This window comes from Stegostoma tigrinum, chromosome 14 (assembly GCF_030684315.1).
Source record: "Stegostoma tigrinum isolate sSteTig4 chromosome 14, sSteTig4.hap1, whole genome shotgun sequence".
In the NCBI taxonomy this organism is placed as follows: Eukaryota; Metazoa; Chordata; class Chondrichthyes; order Orectolobiformes; family Stegostomatidae; genus Stegostoma; species Stegostoma tigrinum.
In genome coordinates, this window is record NC_081367.1 from 5327016 (window position 1) to 5354966 (window position 27951).

Below are 27951 nucleotides of genomic sequence, written 5' to 3' on the forward strand. Positions count from 1 at the left end.
ATTCTCCTGTGCTCCTGTGATAGTAAACTTACCCAAGTGAAGAAGTGCGGCTGAAACCTCAGTAAGTTTGCTCGCTGGACTAGAAACTGCAGGCTCTGGTTTACTCCAGACGATACCAGCTCTGATCAGGCGGGAATGGATGTAATCTCGGCACAGCGCTTTCGCTTGAGAAATGAGCTCTTTCTCAGGGGGAAAGCGGTCAAAAACATCCATCACTTCAGCAGCAAAGACGGAGGAACGTCGAAGCATCTCCATCTGCAGAAAAGCAACATTGCGATTAGATAATACCTGAGCTACACTAGACAATGTCACCACGAAGGTCTACAGAGTGGCGACAGAAAAGGGTGCATAACATACAGGGTAAGAGTTAGGTGTTTAGTGCATGTGAGACATTCTGATAAGCAACAGTGTGTCAAACTAAAATTTGGTTGAATTAAACTTAAAAACTTTAAAACTGCAAGTTACTCAGTTTTGAGCACAAACTGCCCATCAGCGCTGGTTAACTGTCAATCAGCTGGAAGTGTCACACAGCCATACAGCACAGAAACAGACCCTTTGAAAATAATCCCAAACTAAACTAGACCTGCCTGCCTGGGCTTTGCCCATACCCTCCAAACATTTCTTATTTATGTACTTCACTAAATGTCTTTTAAATATTGCAACTGTACATGCATCCACCACGTCCTCTGCAAGTTAATTCCATACATGAACCACTTTCTGTGTAAAAAAGTTGCCCCTCATATATTTTTTAAATGTTTCTCCTCTCACCTTATAAATATACCCCCAGTCTTGAAATTCCCACCCTAGGGAAAAGACACCTGCCGTTCCCCTTACCTATGCCCCACATGATTTTCAAAAGTCACCCATCGACCTCCTACGTTCCAGTGAAAAAAGTCGCAGCCTATTCAGCCTCTCTTTATAACTCAAACCCTCCATTCCCAGCAACATCCTGGTAAATGTTTTCTGAACCCTCTCCAGCTTAATAATATCTTTCCTATAACAGGGTGACCAGAACTGGACACATTACTCCAGAAGAGACCTCACCAACATCCTGTACAGCCTCAACATGATGTCCCACCTGCTACACTCACCATGTCTGAGCAATAAAGGCAGGCTACTAATTGCCTTCTTAACCACCCTGCCTACATATGATGCTAAGCTCAAAAAATTCTGTCCCCAAACCCCTAGGTGTCTGTTTTACAACACTATCCAAAGCCCTATATTTAATTATGTAAGTCCTGCCCTCGTTTGTTTAACAAAAATGCAACACCTCACATTTATCCAAATTAAACTCATTGGAATTTAGAAGATCAAAAGGAAATCTTAATATAATAGACAAGATTCTCAAGGACTAGATATGTGGATACTATAGGTCATCATTTTTCCTTGTAGACTAGAAATAGGCGACACTGTTTAGCAGATCAGGAGGAATATTTTGAGAGGCGTTTGTGCGTGGAATTGTCTTCATGTTACTAGCCAGCTTTCTCAATGTTGTCTGTATCTTTTACCTCTTTAGTCACTCCTAGTGGTTTTTAACCTCTATTCAGACTTTTGACCTACTACTTGTCTCTGCAGATTTGCACAGTATGTCTTTCTTCTTGTTGCTTGCCGCTTCAACGCACCACTGTGTTCCCCGGCCAACATCTTTGTCTCGGGCTTGTTGTTGTGATTGCCGGAATAGTTGCTAATAGGTGAACAGAAGCCTGAGTCACCAGTTGTGAATTGGGTGCGGTTCAAAAATGGATAGAAACAAACAGTACGGGCTGATGGATAGAACAGAGCACATAGTTTGAGAATTCTGTGCAGGTGAGGTGCTGCTTTTTGTCTCCATTTCTTGTCAAGGTTTATACTGCAGGCAAATATTTAATTTAGTAACTTAGATTAGTTAAAATAATTAGTTAAAAGACAAAAATGTATAAATTGATTAAAAACGCAGATTATTCAATAAACAAAATAAGGTCATTGATACAGCAGGGACCTCTGGTATAGTGGCAGTGTCCCTATCTCTGAGCAAAGTGGCCTGGGTTTAAGTCCCACCTGCATGAGAGATGTCAGGCCATGATGCTCTTGAACAGGTTGATTCAAAAACATTTTGGACTACCTTAGCCTGGCTGACAAATTAGCAGAAGCTGGAGGCCACGGTCTTAGCTCATCTAGGCTGCTGGCCAGAACTGCTCTGAGTCCTATCCTACAGGTGCCAAGTGCTGGTCATTAACCAGCTGGTGGCCTCCATGATGTGGTAGTGCTGGTCCCTTTGACCCCTCCCTCTAGCCCTGTTACAAAAATCTGGTGGGTGTTGCTTCACCTCTTCGGGTACAAGAGATGTATTGGGTCACAGGACATGGTGAAAGTCTCCCCCTTGAAGAGGGTGTTCAGTTGGTTTCTCCCCACACCCATATGTGGCAACTTTCCACCTTCAGACCCTGCAGCGATACCTTTCCGTCAAGCCATCACCTGGAAAGTGCTCTCAGGCAACATATTCCTTCTGTTGCATGCACAATCTCAGTGACAACATGTAGCTCCTGTTCATGCACAGTGAGGGTCTTTATGAGAACCTGATCAACATGTGGAATACGGTTAATTTACACCCAGCTCTTGCTGCTGTCAGGAGTAGCGGTTATCGCCAGAGAGCCACTGATCAGGAATCTACACTTCTTTTATCACAGGCTCGAGTGCCTGGAGGAGGGAGAGCCTTGTTTGGGGGGGTGAACAGAGTTGGGAACATGCTGGGTGGCAGGGGCCTGGGCTAGATGTTCCTTCAGGAATTGGCAAGCAGGATGGCAGTGGACGCCCAGCTTGTGGCCAATGCTGTCCATCGACTGAAAAGGCTGTGCTCAGATCTGGTGCTGTGCAAGGGTTGAAGGACACTCTAGCGAGCAGTGTGACCCCATCTGTGTGTACCTCTGCTCAGAATTCTGCAACATCTCCAGGTTCCAGAAGGTCTCTCAGGAGCCCACACTCCACAAACTGAACCACCTGGTGCAGAGTCCCTGTGTCCTTCCATCTGGTGCAGAGAAGTACCACTACATTAAAAGATCTAAAGGACAGGGGCAGCTAATACATAGCAACGCCACCAGCTGCAAGTTCCCTCCATGCCGCTCTGACTTGGAAATGTATCGTTGTTCCTTCAGTGTCACTGGGTCAGAATCGTGAACCACCCTTCCTTATAGCATTGTAGGTATTCCTACACTACACAGACTGCAGCGGCTCAGGAAGGCCTTTGAAAGCAATTGGAGATGGGAAGTAAACACTGTAGTGAATGTCATATCCTGTAGAACAATGTTTTAAACATCCTTTCCCTGATACATGCACACATGGAGTTCTGATAGCACCCTTGCAAATCTCCTTCACACTCTCTCCCATTTTGGAATACAACCAGAATTACATACAGTGCTGCTGAATGTGGGCAAACCAAGGTTTGATCCAGATTTCATGTCAGCTCCCTACTTTTCAATTCTATCCCTCTGGAAATAATGCCAAGTGCTTGTTTATTTCTTTTATGGCATTGCTAACCTATGGCATGACTTCTGACTATTGGTACATTAAGATTCTTGAGATTCTTTAGTTCCTCAAATTGCACCTTACAAGTGACCCTTTGTGACCTCTTTTTCCTACAGGTACTACCTGACGTTTACTTGTGATGAGCTTCATTTGCTACTTTTCTTTTCCAAATTTGAGTTCAAACTCCAAGGCAATACAAGCACTATCCTTGTCAGGTCTCCTGTGGAGCAGATCTAGTCACCAAAACAAAGCTGGCAATACCAAGGACAATGAAGATACTAGTGATCATCAGAAGACAGACTCAAAAATAGAAACTAGAGGAGTACGCCATTGAGGCTTTTGAGCCTGTTCTACCATTTAATATGATCTTGGGCTAATCATCCAATTCAGTACCCTGTTCCTGCTTGCTCCCCACACCCTTTGACCCCTTCAGCCCTCAGAATTACATCTAACCCTTTCTTGAAAACATTCAAAGTTTTGGCCCCCCCACCATTTGTAGAATGTGGTAAATCCAGGTCATTTATATGAAAGTACAAGGTAAGGGCTGTGGAATGCAATTTTCAAAGAAAGAACTCACACTGGTATAGCACATATCACTTCCTGATGTCTCAAACTACTTGACAACAATTCAAGCATCTGCCACAAGTAGTAACAGTATTTTATTTTGTGATAACACGGCGTGAAGCTGGATGAACACAGCAGGCCAAGCAGCATCAGAGGAGCAGGAAAGTTTGACGTTTCGGGTCGGGACCTATTTTGTGATTGTTTATTGAGGGACAAATATTGGCCGAGACACACAGAAGGAAACCCATTCCTCTTCAAAGGGAGGGATGATAACAAGATCCAGGTTTAAAGTTCTATTCTGAGCTCTGGCCAGTGAAGTAATAAGTGAACATCTCTGGCCCGAATGCTACCACGTAGCCATGGCTGCAGATACCAGGCATTTTTTTTCCCTTTTCAACAGAACGTGTTTGATTAGAATTATCTGTTTGGTCTGAAAGGGTTAAGGCTAGGATATTGATACTAAAACCAGGATTGATTTAACAAGAAAACTATCCTAGACTTAACTCTTGCTTCTCTCTCTCCACAAATGCTGCCATATCTGCTGAGTTTTTCCAGCACTTTTTTAAAATTTCAGATTTAAGAAATAGACATTGCTACAGTTGGGTGATTAGATTCACAGAATGGTTACATGGGAGGCCATTCAGTTAGTATTCAAACAAGCTGAAAGTCTTCCTTTGTCCAAAACTCTCTGAAAACGTGCAACAAAACGAACAACAAATGCTAGCGCCAAACTTAGAAGCTAATCAAATCCACAACAAATTTTAGGCAGGCTACAGCAATCACTGAAAACCTACAACTGAAAACCAGTCAAACAAATGCAAAACCTAAAAGCTGCATGCTGAGGAATCGGTCTCAAGTCTGCAGAAATAAACCATCAAACCATCTGCTTTAGAGTGGATTTCTTTTCTAAATCCAAGGGTTTAACAAAATGAAGAGAAACAGCCTCAATCCCAGCAAAACAAACTATCCAGAGGGAGGAATGTGAGAGCCACTGTCCTGTGATACTAGGAGGCCCTCCAATAAAAAAGCCAACATCTGAAGCAGAACCAATTCTCAAAAACCTCCCCACCTCACCCCCAGGGGAAAAACACTGGAAAAAATGAAATCATCGAAATTCAGATAAAGCAGCAGCAGTGGAACTCCTGGGAGATAGAGGGAAGGAAGAGACTGAGAGGAGAGGATAGAGGAGAGGAGGGGGAGACGGAGGAGAGGACGGGGAAAGAGGGGGTGATCAAGAAGAGGATGGGGGTAAGGGGAAGATTGGAGAGAGGATGCAGGGAAGGGGAGACAAAGAAGAGGATGGGGGCAAAGAAGACAGAGGAGGATGGGGGAATGGGGAGACGGAGGAGGGGATGAGTGGAGGGGTTGACGGAGAAGAAGACAGAGGGAAGGGGAGGAGACAGAGTAGAGGACAGAAGGGAGGCAAGGAGGAGACAGAGGAGAGAACAGGGGAAGGGACAGGGAGGCAGAGGAGAGGGGAGGAGGGCACGGAAGCGACAGAGAGAGGAGGGGATAGAGAGTTGGGGACAGGAGTGGGGCATAGCAGTCTCCAGGTGAGTTTCGAAATAGAATGAGCCAACGCTGGGCAGACTTGCTCTTCCATCGACACAACAACATGGCTTAAACTAGAGGCAAAGGACACGTTTAGGTTACACTGACCTCTTGCTCCGGGACGTGCGGCAAATTAAACTTCCTGCCTTATTTTCAAGAAGCCTGTGACTCTAGGGGTGGTTGATTTTTTTTTCTGTCTTTTTTAACTGCGGCTGTTCCTTCAGTGATTGAGTTCCAGATGTGCTTTCACCGCCTTCTACGCCGCCTCTCCCTCTCTGCTCTCTCCCCTTTTATGGTGAGATGATTTTTACAGCACATAAATCCGTTTGTAAATCGCGTTAAAATGCCTCTGGGTTTCCAGCAACTTTCGCAAGCAGCCCCATATATGGAAAAGAGGATGAGTTCCGATCGGAGGCTCCAGCCATATCCACTGTCTCGAGTGCTCACCAATCCTCTTCAGGCACAAAGAACAGACAACCCCAGTATTACAAAACAAGGTTTTTCGCTCTCCCACTCTTGGCATCTCACACTAAACACAGGAAGATATGTTTCTTGGAGAGACACTGCCGCTTTCTGGCCAACTGAAAATGAAGTGAAAAGGACTTTGTTCTTTAAAACACGAAATGTTTCGTCCAAAGGTTAAAAGCGTGTATCTGTTTGAAATTAAAACACGTTGGTTTTATTATACACAATTTCTACTTGCAGATAAATACAGGAAATATAAAAAGCACACATGTATTACACAGTTAAACAAGATACATGCGATTACAACATGCAGGGTATACAAATGCATATACAACATACAGTGCATTCACATTACAATTAGAATTTGCTTTATTGTCAAATGGGGGTACACATTTAAATGGAACATATACAGTATACACACATTCACATACAGCATATCGGATACACAGTTAAATGGCTGGTTCAAACATCAGTTCAAGTGGAATGGGTTTCAACTTTATGGGGAAGTAGCACCAGTGCTGGGGTAGAAGAGAGCTGTTCCGCTGGGATGGGCTTCACTTGAACCATGCTGGGATCAGTGCCCTGCTGAAACACTTAGCTAGAGCTGCAGAAAGGGCTTTAAGCTAATTACAGCAGGGAGGGTTTGGGAGAAGGGAAATGTAGGCTTACAATGTAAGAGGATGTTGCAACATTAATGGGCAGCTATTTACAGAATAACACCCAAAGTGGGGCAGAAAGGAATAGCATGCACAAATTTTAAAAAAACAGCAAATAAGATCAAAGGAGGAAAAAGACAAAATTAATGTTTCTTTATTTAATCGAACAGAGTTTTCTGATGAAAATAAATGATACACTTAATGGTAGGGTCCTGGGAAATGTTGCTGAACAAAAAGACCATGGGGTGCAGGTCAACACTTCATTGAAGGTGAAGTCACAGCTAGGCTGGGGAGCAAAGAAGGTGTTTGTATGCTTGCCTTTATTGGTTAATGCATTTGAGTATTGAAGTTGGAAGGTCATGTTGTAGCTGCACAAGACACTGGTTAGGACTCTGGGAATAATGTATTCAATTCTGGTCTCCCTGCTATATGAAAGATGTTGTGAAACTTGAAAGGGCTCAGAAAAGATTATAAGGATGTTGCCAGGTTTGGAGAGTTTGAGCTATAGGGAGACGCTGAATACACTGGGGTTATTTTAGGTGCACGTATGGAGTAGGCTGCCAGAGAAAGTGGTGGAGGTGGGTACAATTACAACATTTAGAAGGCATCTGGATGGGTACATAAATAGGAAAGGTTTAGAGAGAGATAATGGGAACTGCAGATGCTGGAGATTCCAAGATAATAAAATGTGAGGCTGGATGAACACAGCAGGCCAAGCAGCATCTCAGGAGCACAAAAACTGACGTTTCGGGCCTAGACCCTTCATCAGAGAGGGGGATGGGGGGAGGGAACTGGAATAAATAGGGAGAGAGGGGGAGGCGGACCGAAGATGGAGAGTAAAGAAGATAGGTGGAGAGAGTGTAGGTGGGGAGGTAGGGAGGGGATAGGTCAGTCCAGGAGAGACGGACAGGTCAAGGAGGTGGGATGAGGTTAGTAGGTAGCTGGGGGTGCGGCTTGGGGTGGGAGGAAGGGATGGGTGAGAGGAAGAACCGGTTAGGGAGGCAGAGACAGGTTGGACTGGTTTTGGGATGCAGTGGGTGGGGGGGAAGAGCTGGGCTGGTTGTGTGGTGCAGTGGGGGGAGGGGATGAACTGGGCTGGTTTAGGGATGCAGTAGGGGAAGGGGAGATTTTGAAACTGGTGAAGTCCACATTGATACCATATGGCTGCAGGGTTCCCAGGCGGAATATGAGTTGCTGTTCCTGCAACCTTCGGGTGGCATCATTGTGGCACTGCAGGAGGCCCATGATGGACATGTCATCAAGAGAATGGGAGGGGGAGTGGAAATGGTTTGCGACTGGGAGGTGCAGTTGTTTGTTGCGAACTGAGCGGAGGTGTTCTGCAAAGCAGTCCCCAAGCCTCCGCTTGGTTTCCCCAATGTAGAGGAAGCCGCACCGGGTACAGTGGATGCAGTATACCACATTGGCAGATGTGCAGGTGAACCTCTGCTTGATGTAGAATGTCATCTTGGGGCCTGGGATGGGGGTGAGGGAGGAGGTGTGGGGACAAGTGTAGCATTTCCTGCGGTTGCAGGGGAAGGTGCCGGGTGTGGTGGGGTTGGAGGGCAGTGTGGAGCGAACAAGGGAGTCACGGAGAGAGTGGTCTCTCCGGAAAGCAGACAGGGGAGGGGATGGAAAAATGTCTTGGGTGGTGGGGTTGGATTGTAAATGGCGGAAGTGTCGGAGGATAATGCGTTGTATCCGGAGGTTGGTAGGGTGGTGTGTGAGAACGAGGGGGATCCTCTTGGGGCGGTTGTGGCGGGGGCGGGGTGTGAGGGATGTGTCGCGGGAAATGCGGGAGACGCAGTCAAGGGCGTTCTCGATCACCGTGGGGGGAAAGTTGCGGTCCTTAAAGAACTTGGACATCTGGGATGTGCGGGAGTGGAATGTCTTATCGTGGGAGCAGATGCGGCGGAGGCGGAGGAATTGGGAATAGGGGATGGAATTTTTGCAGGAGGGTGGGTGGGAGGAGGTGTATTCTAGGTAGCTGTGGGAGTCGGTGGGCTTGAAATGGACATCAGTTACAAGCTGGTTGCCTGAGATGGAGACTGAGAGGTCCAGGAAGGTGAGGGATGTGCTGGAGATGGCCCAGGTGAACTGAAGGTTGGGGTGGAAGGTGTTGGTGAAGTGGATGAACTGTTCGAGCTCCTCTGGGGAGCAAGAGGCGGCGCCGATACAGTCATCAATGTACCGGAGGAAGAGGTGGGGTTTGGGGCCTGTGTAGGTGCGGAAGAGGGACAGTTCCACGTAACCTACAAAGAGGCAGGCATAGCTGGGGCCCATGCGGGTGCCCATGGCCACCCCCTTAGTCTGTAGGAAGTGGGAGGAGTCAAAAGAGAAGTTGTTGAGTGTGAGGACGAGTTCAGCTAGGCGGTTGAGAGTGTTGGTGGAGGGGGCCTGGTCGGGCCTGCGGGACAGGAAGAAGCGGAGGGCCTTGAGGCCATCTCCATGCGGAATGCAGGTGTACAGGGACTGGACGTCCATGGTGAATATGAGGTGTTGGGGGCCAGGGAATTGGAAGTCCTGGAGGAGGTGGAGGGCGTGGGTGGTGTCACGGACATAGGTGGGGAGTTCCTGGACCAAAGGGGAGAAAATGGAGTCCAGGTAGGTGGAGATGAGTTCGGTGGGGCAGGAGCAGGCTGAGACGATGGGTCGACCAGGGCAGGCAGGTTTGTGGATTTTGGGCAGAACACCTCCGCTCAGTTCGCAACAAACAACTGCACCTCCCAGTCGCAAACCATTTCCACTCCCCCTCCCATTCTCTTGATGACATGTCCATCATGGGCCTCCTGCACTGCCACAATGATGCCACCCGAAGGTTGCAGGAACAGCAACTCATATTCCGCCTGGGAACCCTGCAGCCATTTGGTATCAATGTGGACTTCACCAGTTTCAAAATCTCCCCTTCCCCTACTGCATCCCTAAACCAGCCCAGTTCGTCCCCTCCCCCCACTGCACCACACAACCAGCCCAGCTCTTCCCCTCCACCCACTGCATCCCAAAACCAGTCCAACCTGTCTCTGCCTCCCTAACCTGTTCTTCCTCTCACCCATCCCTTCCTCCCACCCCAAGCCGCACCCCCAGCTACCTACTAACCTCATCCCACCTCCTTGACCTGTCCGTCTTCCCTGGACTGACCTATCCCCTCCCTACCTCCCCACCTACACTCTCTCCACCTATCTTCTTTACTCTCCATCTTCAGTCCGCCTCCCCCTCTCTCCCTATTTATTCCAGTTCCCTCCCCCCATCCCCCTCTCTGATGAAGGGTCTAGGCCCGAAACGTCAGCTTTTGTGCTCCTGAGATGCTGCTTGGCCTGCTGTGTTCATCCAGCCTCACATTTTATTAAGGTTTAGAGAGATATGGGCTGAATGGCAAATGGCACCAGATTTATTTAGAATATCTAGTCAACATGGACAAGTTGGACCAAAGGGTCTGTTTTTGTGCTGTACAACTCTATGACAATGACTCTATTAAATAACAGCACAAACAGAGATCAATGAGCATGATCTTACAGCCATTACAGAGACATGGTTACTAGGAGATCAAAGCTAGGAATAGAGTCATAATGGTGAGAATGACACAAAGAAATTATATAGAATCAAAGAATAGAATCTCTAAAAAGTGGAAGCAGGCCATTCAACCCATCAACTCCACACCGACCCTCCGAAGAGCGTCCCATACAGACCCACCCTACTAACCCATCCCTGCACATCCCTGGACACTAGAAGCAATTTTGCATGACTAATCTACCTAACCTGCGCATCTTTGGACTGTGGGAGGAAACCGGAGCACCCAGAGGAAACCCACACAGACACAGGGAGAATGTGCAAACTCCACGCAGACCGTTACCCAAAGCTGGAATTAATACCAGGTCCCTGGCACTGGGAGGCAGCAGTACTAACCAATAAGCTACCATGCCACCCAGGTTAAATAAACAGGCAAAACTTGTCACATGGAATATAATGTGGAAAAATTTGAGATTATGCACTTTGGCATGAAGATTGCACGGTGCATTGTAGTGAGATTCTGCTGGTGTTGATGGCACGGTGCCTCATGACTGCCCAGTTCTGAGTTGCTAGATCGACTCAAAAGTCTGTCCTATTTAGCACAGTGATCATGCCATACAAAACGATGTAGGATCCACTGTAAAGACATGGCTTAATCTCCACAAGGACTATGCGGAAGTACTCCTTTTGATATTGTCAGGGACAGATGCTTCTGCAGCCAGCAAATTGGTGAAGATGTGGTCAAGAAATCCACCATCTGCTACCTCAATGTCCTTCTAGGACTCGACCAGCAGAATCAGTAATGCTCCTGTTGGGCAACTTTGCCAATGAGCATTGAAATACCTGCCCAGAGAGCACTCTGTCATCCTCAATGGTGTTCAACATGAAGGAGTATTGATTGATCAGCCGAAGGGACTTCATGTGTCATTATCAGTAGGAGTTTTCCTTGTCAATATTTGACATGATGGCATGTAAGTTCATGGGGCCCAGTCTTCTCAGGTAACTCTCTCCCATGGGACAGGACATAACCAGGGATGGTGATTACAGTGTCTGGGCATTATTTGTAAGACGCTATGTCAAGGCTGTTGTTTGACTAGTCAATTTTGGCACAAATCCCCAGATGTTAGCAAGGAGGACTTTACGGGGTCTGCAGGACTGTATGTGCCACTGTCATTTCCAATACCTAGGTTGCTGTCAGATTGTCGATCCACTTCCACTGTTTTCTTGAGATTTGCTACCTGTTGATACAATGGAATTACTAAGCCATTTCTAAGGGCAGTTAACAGTCAACCACATCATGAGTCACATCTCGGCCAGACCATCTAGGTAGTTGTCCTTCCCTAAAGGACATTAGTGAACTAGTTGCATTTTTTTGACAATTGATGATGGTTTCATGGCCGTCATTAGACTTTCAATTCTATTTTCTTGTTGAATTTACCACCATCTGTCATCATGGAATTCAAACCCAAGTCTCCAGAACCTGACCTCATCTGGTCCAGTGACAACCACAAGTAAGCCAATGCCACTCCACTCCTGTTCTGTCAATAGCATATCTTTTTTCGCTGTTTAGCATGCATGGAGTCCTGTTTTGCTGCATGTACAGATTCATTAGTTTGGCATCTCATTTTTCAACATTGCAGTAGGGGGAGGGGAGGTTTTGAAGCTTGTGAAATCCTTCAAAATCCCCCTATTGCATCCCAAAACCAGCCCAGCTCATCCCCGCCTCCTTAACCCGTTCTTCCTCTCACCTATCCCCTCCTCCCATCTCAAACCGTACCCCTATCTCCTACCTACTAACCTCATCCTGCCCCCTTGACCTGTCCATCCTACCTACACTCACCTTTACTGGCTCCATCCCTGCATCTTTTACTTGTCTGTCCCCACTCCACCTATCTTCTCCTCTACCCATCTTCAATCCGCCTCCCCCTCTCTCCCCATTTATTTCAGAACCCTCTTCCCCTCCCCCATTTCTGATGAAGGGTCTCAGCCCGAAACGTCAGCTTTCCTGCTCCTGAGATGCTGCTTGGTCTGCTGTGTTCATCCAGCTCCACACCTTGTTATCATAGATTTTTTTGTCACCAGCGCAGAGATGATAGTACTTTATATTTCCTACATTCCTGTAATTGTCTTCCCAAAAGGGAGGAATGTGGAAGTTGGGGTTGTCACTATATATTTTTAAGGCTCAGTTAATAAGATACTTGATTGACAAGACTGTGAAAAGATACAGAGGTAGGCAGCAAGTTAGAGTTGTAGCCACAGTAAAGTCAGCATGACAGGCCTGAATCAGATTAGTTATGATTTGATCAAAAGATGCTAGAGGCTCAAGAAGCCTATTCCAGTTCCTAATAGGTGATGTTCATATATGTGTATGTGTTACAATGGCAGGCATGATGCTAAGTATTTAATTGGCTGTAAAGCACTTGGGAATATTCTATGATTTTGAAAAATACTATATAAATGCAAGCTCTTCTTTTCAAGCTTTTCTATTTCATGTCTTTCCTATGGCAGCAAAAATAATGCACATTTTTCTATTCGGTTAGGTTGAATGTGCTATTCTTTAACTTGTCTGTCTCAGTCTTTCTTTTTGTTTGTCAAACCTACTTTTTAGTATCTTCAACAAACATTCACATTGTCCTGCAAACGCAAATATATTATAAGGGAGGCAATGGCCTAGTGGGATTATCGCTGGACTGTTAAACCAGAGATCCAGATAACATTCTGGCGACCCAGGTTCGAATTCTGCCATGGCAGATGGTGGAATTTGAATTCAATAATATTTAATATCTGGAATTAAGAGTCTAATGATGGACATGAACCCATTGTCAATTGTCAGAAAAAATCCCTCTGGTTCACTAATATACTTTAGGGAAGGAAACTGTCATCCTTACCTGGTCTGGCCTACATGTGACTCCACACCCACAGCAATGTGGTTTATTCTTTACTGTACTCTGGACAATTAAATATGGGCAATAAATGTTGCCTCACTAGTGACGCCCTCATCCCATGAGTAAATAACAAAAAATATTGAGAACAGACTTTAACTAGTGCTAAGCCTTGGGAGTTCGCTACCATTAACCCTACTCATTCCCAGCAACATTTGCTCCCTCAAATTACAAACAGATCAAGTTAGTTGTGGAGTGTGAGAAAATGGCCAACAGACTACATAAAACTTCTACCTCAGTTTATACAGAGCACTATAATGTTGAGACTGCACAAGTAGTAGAGCAGAAGTTGGGTGTCGGTAAAGGTTATAAAATAAATTATTCAAAACTAAATGGGAATTTGGCAGATCTTGATTTATATCCAAGAGATGTGACAGAAGCACAGTAAGAAAGAACTCAAATATATGACCACGTGGATAGAATGATTGTTGAAATTCAAATTACTCAGAGAGAAGTACAGCTAACAATTAAAGACAGGTAATACTCTTGGAAATATGAGATGCAGCAAAAGGGGAAGCTTCAGCATTTACAAGCTTTAAGGAAGCTTAGTGCAAAGGTAAAAACAAAATACTATTAATAAGCTGTTGAACCGATTGAGAAATATACCAATACCAAGTCTGGGTATAATTGATCCAGCTGATAACTTTCAGGCAGTTTGGCTGACAAAGCACTTTGCAAACTTGAGTACTGAACCCCACTGAGGCAGGACAACTAGACTTACCTCAATTATCTAGGAGACATATCGTCCATACAGAACTCGGAATACAGCAAGATCCTGACAGACTTTGACCTTGGTTTATACAGAGGACTTTAATATTGAGACTGTACAAGTAGTAGAGTAGAAGCCGGGTGTCAGTAAAGGTTATAACATAAAATCATCAATGAGGATCAAATCCCAACTGAGGTGGAAATCCCAGAAGAGTTGTGATGGTGTGTCAAAAGATTTATTAAAGCATGGCAACCTTTTTGTAAGACTTTGGATCAAGGACACAGGTGGAAAAGGATAAAATGTTCAAAAACATTGCTACAGCACTCCATTTTCCTAGTATATTTTCCAACACTACTACAAAGCCTGTTTACAAATGTTTCAAGAGGAAGGTGAAAATAGCCTAAGCCCTTTTCATGTCAAGAGTGATTATGTTTTTACACAGAGGAGTAAATTCAAAAATTCATCTGTTCCACTTATGCAGAAATATTGCAGATTCTGTGTCTGACCAGCTTCCTCAGTCCACATTAATGCTTTGGACAAGGGCATCAGTGCTAGTGAAATGACGGTACGAAGAAAACATGCAGCCATCTAAGCAAGCCATAGATTACCCCTTCTGCAATACAATAAACTGTGTTTTTACCAGCAGCTTATGAATTGGCAATCTTGATAAATCCGCAAAAATTATATAACTGAAATATGGCAAGTTTACTGCTTCATTGCGACCTCTGTACAGTCAGTTCAAGGTGCAAATGAGAAGGCTCTCTGCCAGTAAGTTTTATTTAAGGTGAAACTGTTATTATATAAATGATTTATGCTTTAGATAAAATATTACAGTAATAAGTATACCCCCTGCATTATTTAGTTTTACATTGATTACATGGATCTCTTGATCAACCAGAATATTTGATCAACCGGCACACTCCTGGTCTTATAGGTGCCAGCTAATAAAAAGTTCGGTGTACTTCAGAAGTAATTCCCAAGTGTTGAATATGTGTGGAGAAGCATAAGCTATGCTCAACAATTAATTTATTAGACAACAGGCCCTTACAGTGATAACATTCAAATGGTACCAAAACTGTACATCTGTGCAACATTATCTGCAAAGGTATCATATAACCAATCACCATTATGATCCCAAATTGAGGACTTGCATCAATGAGCTAAGACTTAAACACAGACTCAGTCCTTAAAAGTATATAAAATACATGCATTTGTACCAAATCCAAATCAGGAAGTTGTGTTTCCAGCACCCTCAATGATCTTATCTACACTAGATATCTCACCTCAAACCTGTCCCACCTATTTCTGCACTTCCACTTTACCCTTCACCCTCCATCTCAGAACTACAATAAGGTTCCCCTTGTCCTCAACTTTTCACTCCACCAATCTTCATATCCAAAGGATTATCCTCCACCATTTCAGCAACCGTCCAGCATGATGCTGCCACCAAACATATCATTTCCTGCCCTGCCTTGTCAGCACCCCAAAAGGACAGTTTCCCTGGACCCACTCTTCAATAACCTTCAACACCTCATCCCTCTCCCATGACCCTTCCCATGCTTTCACAGGAGTTGCAACACTTTCCCTCGATCCTATCCAAGTCTTCAAACATTTCTTCTCCTAGGAACACTTAGAATCACAGAATCCCTGGAAGCAGGGCATTCAGCATGGCCTTCACAAGGGCATATGATTGACAGACAAGGGATCCTAGTTCTTTTTCCGAGCCCTGCACCAAGACACCTGTTGAGATGAACAACACTGTGACCATCAGAACCAGAAAGTTCAAGACTAATCGCTTGCTTCAATGCAAGCAAATGGTCGTCAATGTTCTCCATTCTGGAAAACACACAGATCCTAAGACAGAAATTAGAGAAAAACAAGCAAAAATGTACAAAATGACACCAGATGTCATGGTTGTTTTTGGCTTCAGGAATAGATAGTAGAAAGAAATCTATGACTCTACTCTTCATCATATCCGCCAATTTCATACTTCTATGGTTAATACATATTTTATATTGAACCTCTGAATGGACCCACACCCCAAGTAACTGCATTTCTCACGGCTAATCCACCTAGCCTGAACATCCCTGTATACTGTGGGCAACTTACCACAGCCAATCCACCGAACTTGCACATCTTTGGACAGTGGGAGGAAACCAGAGTATTTGAAGGAAATCCACACTGACACAGGGAAAATGTGCAAACTCCACACAGACAGTAGCTTAAGGGTGGAATTGAACCGAGCACCCTGGCACCCTGAGGCACCGTCATGCCTTGATGGTGGCTCTCAGTTACTTGGATTTATTCATCAATTGAATTATTTTTATAAGTGGATATTTCATGCCGTTCTTTAATTGGTTTCTGAATTTTTCTCTATGTCAGCACATATATATTTGTGCAGCAACTTAGGCTCCACAACAAAAATGCAACTTGCTCGAAAAGAAAAAGCATGGTCATCCAAGAATAACCAAAATTAGAGAAATATAAAATACACATCAACCGTAGAAGTACGAAATTGGCGGATATGACAAAGAGTAAAGTCATAGATTTCATTCTGCTCTCTATCTCTGGATCATTCTCTATTTTTCTCAGAACCCTAAGTCCCTTACGGCCTCAAAGACATGTCTGACTGTCAGATATGTTGAGAAAAAGCGTAAAAATGAATGGGAAAAAGGTGCTGAAATGTTTCAATATATTTAAAACTTGCCCACCAATGGACGTAAACAACTGTATAATAGTACCACGGAACATTGAAAGAAAACCTGGAAAGGTCAGCAATAATCTAATCTATTGTGTTTGCTGCTCACAAACTCACAATGCAGTCTCTTCTACATTGGGGACATCAAAAGCATGTTTACGGAATACCTACATTCAATCCTCAAGCATGGCCCAGACCTTCCAGTCACTCGCCATTTCAAGATATCATCCTGCCCTAAGCTCACGTTTGCTGCAGTGTTCCAGTGAAGTCCAACACAAGCTGGAGGAACAACATCTCATTTTACATTTAGGCATTTTACAGCCTTCTGAACTCAAAGTTAAGTTTCACAACTTCTGAACACGAATGCAATCTTTCATTTTGGTTTCCCCGCACCCCAACCCTAGCTTCTTATTTCCATGGTTTTGCTATCAGCATGGATACCCCGCATCCTGCTATTAATACCTACTCTGGATCCATGTAACTTCTTTACAACCGTTACCATACTGCTTGCATTTTGCTCTGTAACAAGCCTGAACTCTGACCTTACTCAATATCTAACCCTCCACTTATTTTTCCTTTATTCCACTTTTTCAACCCGTAGAATGTAATACAACACCCATCTACAATATTCTATAATATAATACCCATCACTCTGCCATCTCTCTTCAGTTCCAAAGAAGAGCAGCTTCCAAGGCTAGGAATCTTGCAGTGAGTAACTCACTTCCCGACTCCCCAAAACCTATCCACCATTACACGGGGGCACAAGTCAGGACTGTAATGGAATATTCCCCACTTGCCTGAAGGAACACTGCTCCAATACTCAGGAAGCTTGACCCCGTTCAAGACAAAGCAGCCTATTTGAATGGAATTATATTCACAAATGTGCACTTCCTCCACCAGCAATGCTCAGAGGCAGCATGGCTGAATACAGAAACAGATGCACAGCAGAAATTTCCCAAGAATCCTTAGACAGCATCTTCCAAACCCATGAGTACTACCATTCAGAAGGATACTTTGATACATGGGAACACCACCACCTACAAGGTCCCCTCCAAACCAGACACCACGGTGACATGGAAATATATATTGTTCTTTCACTGTCGCTGAGTCAAAATCTTAGAACTTGCTCCTTAAGGGAATTATGGATCTACCTAGAGCCCACATGGACAGCAGCAGTTCAAGAAGATAGCTTAATGCCACCTTCTCAAGAGAAATTAGGGATGGGCAACAATTTTTTTTAAAAAATTCATTCATGGGATGTGGGCATTGCTGCTGAACAGCATTTATTGCCCATCCCTAATGGCCCAGAGGACAATTAAGAGTCAACCACATTGCTCTGGATCTGAAGTCACATGTAGGCTGGACCAGGTAAGGGTGGCAGATTTCCTTCCCACAGAACATTAGTGAACCAGATGGGTTTTTCTGAACAATCAGCAATGGTTTCATGATCATCATTAGACTCCTAATTCCAGATTATTATTGAATTCAAATTCCACCTTCTGCCGTGGCCAGATTCGAACCCAGGTCCCCAGAACATTACCTGAGTGTCTGGATTCACTGTCTAGTGCTAATACCACTAGGTCATCATCTAACCTTGGCAAATGCTGGTCCATCCCCACATATCGTGTGAGCTAACTTTAAAAAGTATCATTTTAGAGTTAAATCTCTGTTTCTCCATTCACAGACGCTCCCAGTCCTGCTGACTATTTCTGGCACTTACTATTTTTATTTCAGACCTCCAGCATCTGCAGTATTTTGCTTTGTTGTTAAGGGAGTATACATACGGATGTTTTCAGATCAACTTGTTCAGAGATGTTACAACTCACCTGTACAGCAGTGGCATGTGGACCTAGGCCTCCTGGCTCAGAGGTACTATTGTTATTCAGAAGTATACTCCTGCTATTTAGTGTTATAGTTTATATCATTATTTAATCCATACTAATGAGGAAACTGAAGTTGGGAAGAGAGCTCATGCAATTCAGATGTGGACAGCCAGTCATTCCATCCTATTCACTTTCGAAAAATGAGTTGTTATTTCAGCTCTAAGCATAGTAACACAGTGTGAAGCAGCAAAAAGTCCCACACCAAACATCATCCCGCAAACAGCTATCAAAATGGCCTCAGAAGAGCAAACCGTAAAGAACTATAGGAAGTTCAGTTAATTGATCCCTCTGGAGACCCTGGGGAGCAAACAGAGAGAACACAATCTATTTAGTTCGAGATTTCAGGAGTAACTTTATTCACAAAACGTACTATTTGTGATTTTGATTAGCACATTAGAAAAATGCAGGGCAAACTTTACACAGGATACTAACCTTTCAACAACAAACGGGAGATGGCTTAAGAAAAGGCCCATGTAAACATTTTGGCCATTCTTGTCATATACAGCTCATGAGGCATGTCCAAAATGCAGATAATATAATACATGTAGCCTCTAAAGCAGAATTATTTTGATACAGTAGTGTAAAATTGCCTGAGATCTTTCAGGCAGGATTTTTTGAATTTTTGGGACAGTTAAATTAGTAGCTTGGCAGGTCTTTTCTGTTTGGTCTCAAGGATAAAGTATCAGGCATGCATGTCAAAACATTTTCCAAACATGAGAAATATTTGAGAAATGTTAACAATGATTTCCTTAATGTCTGAAATCCCCAATTCCACCAGGCTGCTTTTTACAGCCATTCTGAACATCAAAAGAATTGATATATGGCAGGCTGAGGATGCCAGAGAATCTGTGCCTGGATGTTTAAAGGAAATTTATATTATCTAGCTCCAGTTCTGTCTTTTGTCTAACAAAGCTTTCTGAATTCTGGCTGCGCAGACAGGTTTCCATGAACTTAACATTCCTTTTCAGAGTAGAACATGGAACTTTTACAGGCTTTCTGCCCCCACCCCAATTTTGTCCTGTAAATTTGGCAGATGATCAGCACAAAAATGCACAGAAATGATGTAAACAGCTGCTTAAGCCTTTTCTCCAAAGTTCGCCTGTAAATAACAAACGGCACTAGATGAAAAGGTAATGTGGCATTAAGTAAAATGCCTGACAATTTTATTGGGGATTCTCTTAATTAGCTGTGTAACTTCAGTTAAAAAAATTTTATTAACAGGGTTTAAACAATCAACTGAAGCTTGCTGGCTAATGGAAAGAACCAGACTGAATTCCCAGCAGGAGTTCCCTTCTTAAGTATCAGAAATAGGCTGTAAGATGTGTGCAATTTGTGGAAGATGCATAGGAAGATAAACAGACCAGTCCTATACCTAAAGAATGAAATGTTCTCTCGTTGCCTTTCTTTAAACATATCAAGTTGCTGTGACCTGAAATGCTTTGACTGACAAGGTGGAAAAATTGATAAAAAGCCAAAATGATGTAGATCCAAAGAGATTTGGTTCCAGATACATAGTTTTTTTTATTCATTAACAGGATGAGGGCATCACTGGCTAGGCAGCATTTATTGCCCAGAGGGCAGTTCAGGGTCAACCACATTGCTGTGGGGTCTGGACTCCCAAGTAGGCCAGTCCAGGTAAGGATGGCAGTTACCTTCCCTAAAGGGCATTAGTTAACCAGGTGGGTTTTTCTGACAATCGACAACGGATGCATGGTCATCATTACATTCTTAATTCCAGATATTTTACTGAATTCAAATTCCACTATCTGCCATGGTGGTGTTCGAACCCAGGTCCCCAGAACGTTATCTGGGTCTCCGATTAACAGTCTAGTGATAATACCACCAGGCAATAGCCTATTTCATTGAAATTCTATGATCAGGTATAGAAAAATGCTCAAAAGGCTGATGGAGCATTGGCCTTTATATCTAGAAGAATGAATACAATGGAAGAGAAGTACACTCAACTAGACAAAGCCCTAGTCAGACCATATCAAGACTACTTTAAAGAGTTTTGGCCATCACAGCTTAGGAAGGATGAACTTTCTTTGGTTAGACTGCAGTGCAGATTTATCACATACCAAGGTTTAAAACTTGAAGACAAATTACACAAACTATATTCCCTGGAATGACAAAGATTGAGGATTGATTCGTTAAAGTTAAAGATATTTTAGGGGAAACAGAAAGAACAGACGTGGAAGAAGTATTTATCCTAGCTGGAGTCCAGGATAAGGGAACAGTCTAAAACTTATAGCTGGATCTTCTAGGAATGCAATTAAGAAACATTTCTAATGCAAAGAGTCATAGGACTTTGGACTGACATGCAAGTACAAGATGATTGAAGACTTCAAGTTGCTACCAACTTCACTGGCTGCAGACTTGCTGAAACTGAGTGTACATATAATAAACTACATAAAAGGGATTTCACAGCAATGTGCTATTCCAAACAATTCCAGTAAAATCCAAGACTGGAAATCCCACCTTTGGCTGGTCTTTCATTACTCTTAAATTAGCGTTCGAACTTGCCATGTATCCACATAGCTCTGATAAGCAGGACACAGCACAGAATGGTAGTGAGCAATGTTGCAGTGACCACAGCCAATACATCCTTCTTCTGCCCAACAGGAACCTGTAGCGTAACAGTTTCCACAACCTACAAAAAGAAAGAATCGTGACATCCAGCAATCTGAAACAGGAAGTGATTCTGAGACTTGGCAATTTGTAAAATAGAAAACAGTCACGACACATTCAGACTTATTAAGCACATGCTCTAAATTTCATACACAAGTATTTCAATATGACAAAAGTACTTTTTAAGAGTAGTGCACTATTAACTTCTGAACAACAAACAAATGAAAGCAGTTATATGCACAAAAAATAAATTCCCAAACTAGGAGACCCCATTCCTAATTGAGTCCTGTATGAAACAGCAGAGATTGCATAATCAGGCACAGAACTCAGCAAGTTCAACATGTGTTTTCTTTATTTTTTCATAGTAAGTGGCATCTTTGGCTAAGGCAGCATTTATTGCCCATTCCTCATTTCCCCTAAATTAACGATGGTGAGCTGTCTTCTTAAAGTTGCAGTTCTTTGAATTTAGGTACACGCAGTCCTGTAAGGAAGGAACATCCAGGATTATGATTTGGTGACAGTGACAGGAATGGTGATATTGTTCTAAGTTAGGATACGTGGCTTGAAGGAGAACTTACAATGGGTGTTTTTCCCATGCATCTACTGCCCTTGTCCTTCTAAGTGGGAGGGATCATGGGTTTGGAAGATATTGTTGAAAGATGAGCTGATGCAAAGTCTATTTTGTAGTTGGAATTCACTGCTGCCACTGTGCAATGGGTAATGTTAAAGGTAGGGGTTGGGGTGCCAATTAAGTAGCATTTGTCATGGTGGGGCTGTTTTGGTAGAAAGACGAATTCTGAACAACTTTAAGGCTATGGGAGGATATGCAAGGCATGTAACATCAGTATCACAAAGCACAATCAAAACTGGCTTGGGGTCTACTACTATTTCTCAAATCACAACATTTTCTAATTAAGAAATACTAACGGTGCAAGCATGGACTTCTTGGCCCTCATCACAACCTTAATCTTGATACTTTTCCCCTCTCAGATATTCAAACAGTGGAACCTGACCAGACAGCAGAAGACCAATTAGTGGAAATTAGTGAAGTTAAAGAGATACTGTAATTCAGTCTCACAGCTGCAGGTGCTAAGTTAGATGCCTATGCAGTTTTAGTTTTAGAGCTCAACATCATAACTCATAGGAACAGAAGTAGGTAATTTAGCCCAGAATTTGCTCCAACTTTCAATGTTATTATAGCTAATCTTATTATCCTCAAATCCACTTTCCTGTCTTATTCCCATAACCCCTAAATTCCTTACTGATTAAAAATCTATCTACATCAACTTTGAATATACCTAACAACCCAGAATCAACAGCCCTTTATTTTTAAAATCCATTCCCTTTGATATGAAGGCAAACATTCAATTTGCCTTGCTTATTAATTTCTGAACCTGGATGCTAATTTTTTGTGCTAAGTGAATAAAAGAAAAATACACAAGGACCCCTAAATCACCATGTGCTGCAGTTTTCAGCAGACTTTCACATGCCAAAGTGTATAAGCTCACAGTTTGTCAAATTATGTCCTTTGCAGATTTTTGCACAATTTGCGAGGTCTTAGCCTATCTATACCCCTCTGTAGACTCTTTCTGTCATCTTCACTACTTACGTTCTCACCTATTTTTGTGTCATCTGAGGAGAGGACAGAAGTGTTATCTAATTCTGGTAACACAATGGTACATGCATCCTCTAAACAGGGAAAAAAAATCACATTGGTAGCAGCTGAACAATGGTGAGATTGCATACCAGTCTGGTACATACTGATGATTACTTTGTTGGGCCAGACCACTTAGATTAGATTAGATTAGATTAGATTCCCTACAGTGTGGAAACAGGTCCTAAGGCCCAAGAAGTCCACACCGCCCTTGAAGCATTCCACCCAGACCCATTCCCCTATAACCCACACACCCCTGAACACTACGGGCAATTTAACAGGGCCGATCCACCAAGCGTGCACATCTTTGGACTGTGGGAGGAAACCGGAGCACCCGGAGGAAACCCACGCAGACACGGGGAGAATGTGCAAACTCCATGCAGTCAGTTGCCCAAGTCTGGAATTGAACTCGGGTCCCTGGCGCTGTGAGGCTGCAGTGCTAACCACTGAGCCACCGTGCCACCCTAAACTTACACATAAAAGTGCTCAATTCATTCAAAAGCCTGTGTTCACTGTTCAGGTGCTTGGAGGAATCCAGCACCAATTTGGGATAAGATAACAAAGTGTGAAGCTGGGTGAGCACAGCAGGCCAAGCAGCATCTCAGGAGCACAAAAGCTAACGTTTTAGGCCTAGACCCTTCATCAGAGAGGGTTCTGAAATAATTAGGGAGAGAGGGGGAGGTGGACCAAAGATGGATAGAGGAGAAGATAGGTGGAGAGGAGAGTATAGGTGGGGAGGTAGGGAGGGGATAGGTCAGTCTGGGGAGGACGGGCTGGTCAAGGAGGCAGGATGAGGTTTGTAGGTGGGAAATGGAGGTGCGGCTTGAGGTGGGAGGAGGGGATAGGTGAGAGGAAAAACAGGTTAGGGAGGCGGGGACGAGCTGGGCTGGTTTTGGGATGCAGTGGGGGAAGGGGAGATTTTGAAGCTTGCGAAGCGGTCCCCAAGACTCTGCTTGGTTTCCGGAATGTAGCGGAAGCCACACCGGGTACAGTGGATACAGTATACCACGTTGACAGATGTGCAGGTGAACATCTGATTAATGTGGAAAGTTGTCTTGGCGCCTGGGATGGGGGTGAGACAGGAGGTGTGTGGGCAAGTGTAGCACTTCCTGCGGTTGCAGGGGAAGGTGCCGGGTGTGGTGGGGTTGGAGGGGAGTGTGGAGTGGACAAGGGAGTCATGGAGAGCTGGAGCTCACCCATCATCTGCCCAGGGTAGTGGGCACCCATGTTGGTGCTGTTGAATATACATTTACTGCATCCACTATTGTAAAGACGACCACTCCTGCAATGTGTACTTGGTGTGGGATGCTTCTCATTGCAGCTCAGTTTGGTCCTGTGCCAGTCCAAGTGAGCTCTTGTGTCCTGCGTCCAGCAGGATGAGGATTTGTCACTGACTGTGTGGCTCATGGTTCCGGTCCACAGCACAATGGTTCACAAGCTCCAAAATCTCCCCTTCCCCCACTGCATCCCAAAACCAGCCCAGCCCATCCCCACCTTCCTAACCTGTTCTTCCTCTCACCTATCCCCTCATCCCACCTCAAGCCGCACCTCCATTTCCCACCTACTAACCTCACCTCGCCTCCTTGACCTGTCTGTCCTCCCCGGACTGACCTATCCCCACCCAACCTCCCCACCTATCTTCTCCTCTATCCATCTTCGGTCCACCTGCCCCTCTCTCCCTATTCATTTCAGAACCCTCTCCCCTTCCCCCTTTTCTGATGAAGGGTCTAGGCCCAAAACATCAGCTTTTGTGCTCCTGAGATGCTGCTTGGCCTGCTGTGTTCATCCAGCTCCACACTTTGTTATCTTGGATTCTCCAGCATCTGCAGTACCCATTATCACTGATACCAATTTGGAACAAGTTGTTTTAAATCCCATTGTTTCCCAAAACAAACCAGGGTTGGAGGGGGGGTGTGGTCACTCACTCCAGCAATGCACCCTACAATCAACTATGATATAGTGTTTGATGGTCAATGCCTCAACATTCACTGCAGCACAAGCAGCAGCCACATGGGTACTGCAGCAGGAGCTCAGAACGCTGTCTAGCAATCTCAGCTTGCTGCCATGGAAACTCAGATTTCTGTCATCATGGTTCTGGTTGCCAGTGCACAAAGGTCATGATAGCACAGCACTTCGGCAATCTGTTTTACAACAGATCTGCTCCAGAAAAAACCTCTGCAGATACAGCCTCCTTTTGACAGACCTTCTCCCCAACCTTCTCCCTCTGCTAGCAGCTTTTCATGCTGTGCAGTTTCTGCACAATGCCAAGAGGAAACATAACAAGGCCACCTATGTCTGAAAGCAACTGATCCGTCCACAAAATTTTTAATTACCAGAAACAAATTGATATAAACAGACATATGAAAAGGATTGAAAATGTAGAATTGCAACAACAGCCAGAAGAGATAGTTGCTGATCTCTCTACAATGCGTGTATGCATGCATGTATATGACTGTATATGTGAATATCAGCGCGCATGCACACGCATATATGTGTACGGATGCGCGTACATGTGCCTGTGTGTCTGTCATAATGTTGTTTTTAACTGCATAAAAGGAGAGAGAGGTTGTTGTCTGGACCATGGAGCTCCAAATGGCGGTGCTGATGTCAAGTCAACATTGCACACTGAGTAATATCATGATCATCCCACTCTGCATAGATCTGGCAAACATTAGTCATAGGCTTGCCACCCCCGTCAGGAATACATTGGCTGGCACACTTCATAACAAAACAGTCTTTTTGGAACCCTTGCAGTCTCTCTACTTACCAAGAAACATTTGCATAACTACCTTAAATTAAGAAAAAGGAAATGCAGGAGGATTTTCTTTCAAAAAGAAGGTCGTGAACAGATTACTGGAAAATGTGATTTCAGGAACCTTAACTGATTCCAAAAAAATAAAATCAGACCGCTTCTTGAATAGAATTGGTATATTGTGGATAGATAGACGAAACTGACTGAAGTTCTTCCCTTGCCTGAAACCATTAATGTGAAATAAAACATTATGTAACAGGAACATTACTCTTATATCTATTTCAAATGATGGTGTATGTTTTGCTTGTATTATAAGTCTAACAGAATAAATCACAACACTTCTGCTTTGTCTAAACAAGTCACATAGAAAATACAAATAAAATATGGATTCAGCTACAAAGATATGGTGATATTTCTTTAAACTGTTACCAACTTACATTGTGATAGCTAACATTCAGCCAGCTACAGATACTGTGATTACTTGCTGAGCAGGGAGCTTTAGTAATACCAAGTTTCCAACTTTCCAATAATGGACTATCTAAAAAGAGATAAAAAGAGAATAAGAGGGGGTGATCCTCTTTACAAATCAGGATTTGATGCACTGAACAGATTAGATTAGACCTTTTGGAGTTCAGAAGAATGAAAACCATTCTTATTGAAACTTACAATATTCTAGGGCAGACTGGACAGCACAGATACTGGACCAATACTTATTCTTATGCAGTAAACTAGAACTAAGGACATGGTTTATAAAATTAACACAGTTTAAAAAAATCTCCCTTTTTAAATGTTCCAGCTTTTATTGGAAAGAGGTGCTTCCTTCCTGGTGTGCTGATAGGTAGAAAAAGATGCAGCTATAGTGCAGGATAATTCTACCTGCAGTTACAAAGTGATCATGATCATCAGCAAGGAATTTAGATTGCCAGTAAGTTATTAGCCTGGGTCCTCTGAAGTGGGGCAATCACCAATGTTCTGCTGTTTGGCTGGATCTTTACCCTAATTTAGTGCTGCTTTGCATTTCTTGCCAGGTGTACTGAAAAATTGCTCTCCCAGAAATTGGTGCACAGGGACCCTTGGAATACTCCATCACATTTGAAAGGAGTTGGGTAGGAGGAAAAAGACAGACAGAGAGACAGAAGGCAGGAAATGCCTGTTGTTTAAAGCACAAATTTCCAATGCTTGTAGGCAGGAGTGTCAGCAGTTCAACCAGTCAGGAGGGGTATTCAAGTCATAAGGGTACTCAGATCGCAGGAGACATACAGTGTGATCAGACAGGAAAGTAGGGGGTGTTAAGGGGTTGTCAGGGGTTTCATCTCTTTGAGTAGAGTGCAGTCAGGGGTTAAGGTGAGGCAGGGATGTAGTCAGGGATGCCGGGGGCGCTCGGTTGAATATTTACCAAGGGATTAGGCAAGGATGTTTCTCTCTAATATTTCTTAGGTAAATATCCATGTACGTACATTGGAACTGTGTGATATCTCCAACTCCAACTCAGATATTTTCCAAAAAATCATGAGCAGCAGTGGAATTTCCCATTTTAAGTACAAATTTCCTGAGCAATTCCCATGGAAACAGTGCATCAGGACATGCATCTCCAGCTTTACATCCAGTCTCTGATGAACATATGGGTCATTCATAGTACTGACAATTATGAAGTATAGTTGAATTTCACTAGAATCACTGCTAGGCGTTCTTTCAACAAGCTACACAGGAAAGGTTTAGAGGGATATGAGCCAAATACTGGCAAATGGGAGTAGCTTTACCCAGGATATATCATTGGCATGAACGAGTTGGACTGAAGGGCCTATTTTCATGCTATACGTCTCTATGACACTACTATTAATTTTTGGTAGAATCAAATCAAAGCCAATTCCTTTCATCTTAGACTGTACCATGAATCGCTTTCCCACCCACCGTTACCTTCCTTTCCCACTGCCCCCAATTTCGCTTCCCAAAATGAAATAAAGAATGTAGGTTTTGGATGGGGAACAAGACAATAGTTATGCTTTATAAAACCATAACCAAGCAGTAGCATGAGTCAAGAGAGAGGGCAGTGATATGTGAGGTAAATAAACCAAAACTGGAAGGCACCAATTCTAATTTGTTACATACATTCCTGACAGTGAATCATCAAATGCGGATCTGCAAGGGTCATCAAAGCAGTGGCTTCCTTTGTGTCTGTTGGCCGATGATATCGTACATGTAGTGGGACTGCTCCAGTAAAATGTCCATTATATCTAGGATCAGGTTTCAGATAGATGTTGATTGAATGTGCTGCTGACAAATATTCCGGAGCTTCAATATCGATCTCATTCTGAACGAATATCTACACATACATTGCAAATGTTTAGAAAGCACCAATAGCAAGAAGTAAGCAATAACCACTGTCAGTCGCTACATCCAAGTGAATAACACTCAACATTCAGAACTACCAGCTGTAAATCATC

General features: G+C 43.7%; 2 protein-coding genes across 4 annotated transcripts in view; both read right to left on the reverse strand.

Moving 5' to 3' along the window:
- LOC125457595 (bcl-2-related ovarian killer protein-like) overlaps nt 1-6097 on the reverse strand; it is a 33598-nt gene extending 27501 nt beyond the window's left edge. Inside the window, exons 1-2 of the mRNA XM_048542035.2 lie at nt 5725-6097; nt 33-255 (exon numbers count right to left, since the gene is read on the reverse strand). Of these exons, the coding sequence (XP_048397992.1) occupies nt 33-255 (223 nt within the window). The 5' untranslated portion in view covers nt 5725-6097. The remainder of the gene's footprint in view (nt 1-32; nt 256-5724) is intronic.
- A 94-nt stretch (nt 6098-6191) lies between these two features.
- Nucleotides 6192-27951, reverse strand: part of pigx (phosphatidylinositol glycan anchor biosynthesis, class X) — a 33150-nt gene continuing 11390 nt past the window's right edge. Inside the window, exons 4-8 of one of the 3 annotated variants that reach the window (XR_007248661.2) lie at nt 27617-27830; nt 25945-26045; nt 20952-21123; nt 18417-18770; nt 6192-6269 (exon numbers count right to left, since the gene is read on the reverse strand). Coding sequence is in view for 1 of the 3 variants with exons in the window: in XM_048542034.2 (XP_048397991.2) it covers nt 20980-21123; nt 25945-26045; nt 27617-27830 (459 nt within the window). In the remaining 2 variants the exon portion in view is untranslated. Of the gene's footprint in view, nt 6270-10453; nt 11480-13516; nt 18771-20951; nt 21124-25944; nt 26046-27616; nt 27831-27951 lie in introns of those variants that run through there. The other 2 variants (XR_007248662.2, XM_048542034.2) reach the window with 2 other exon arrangements.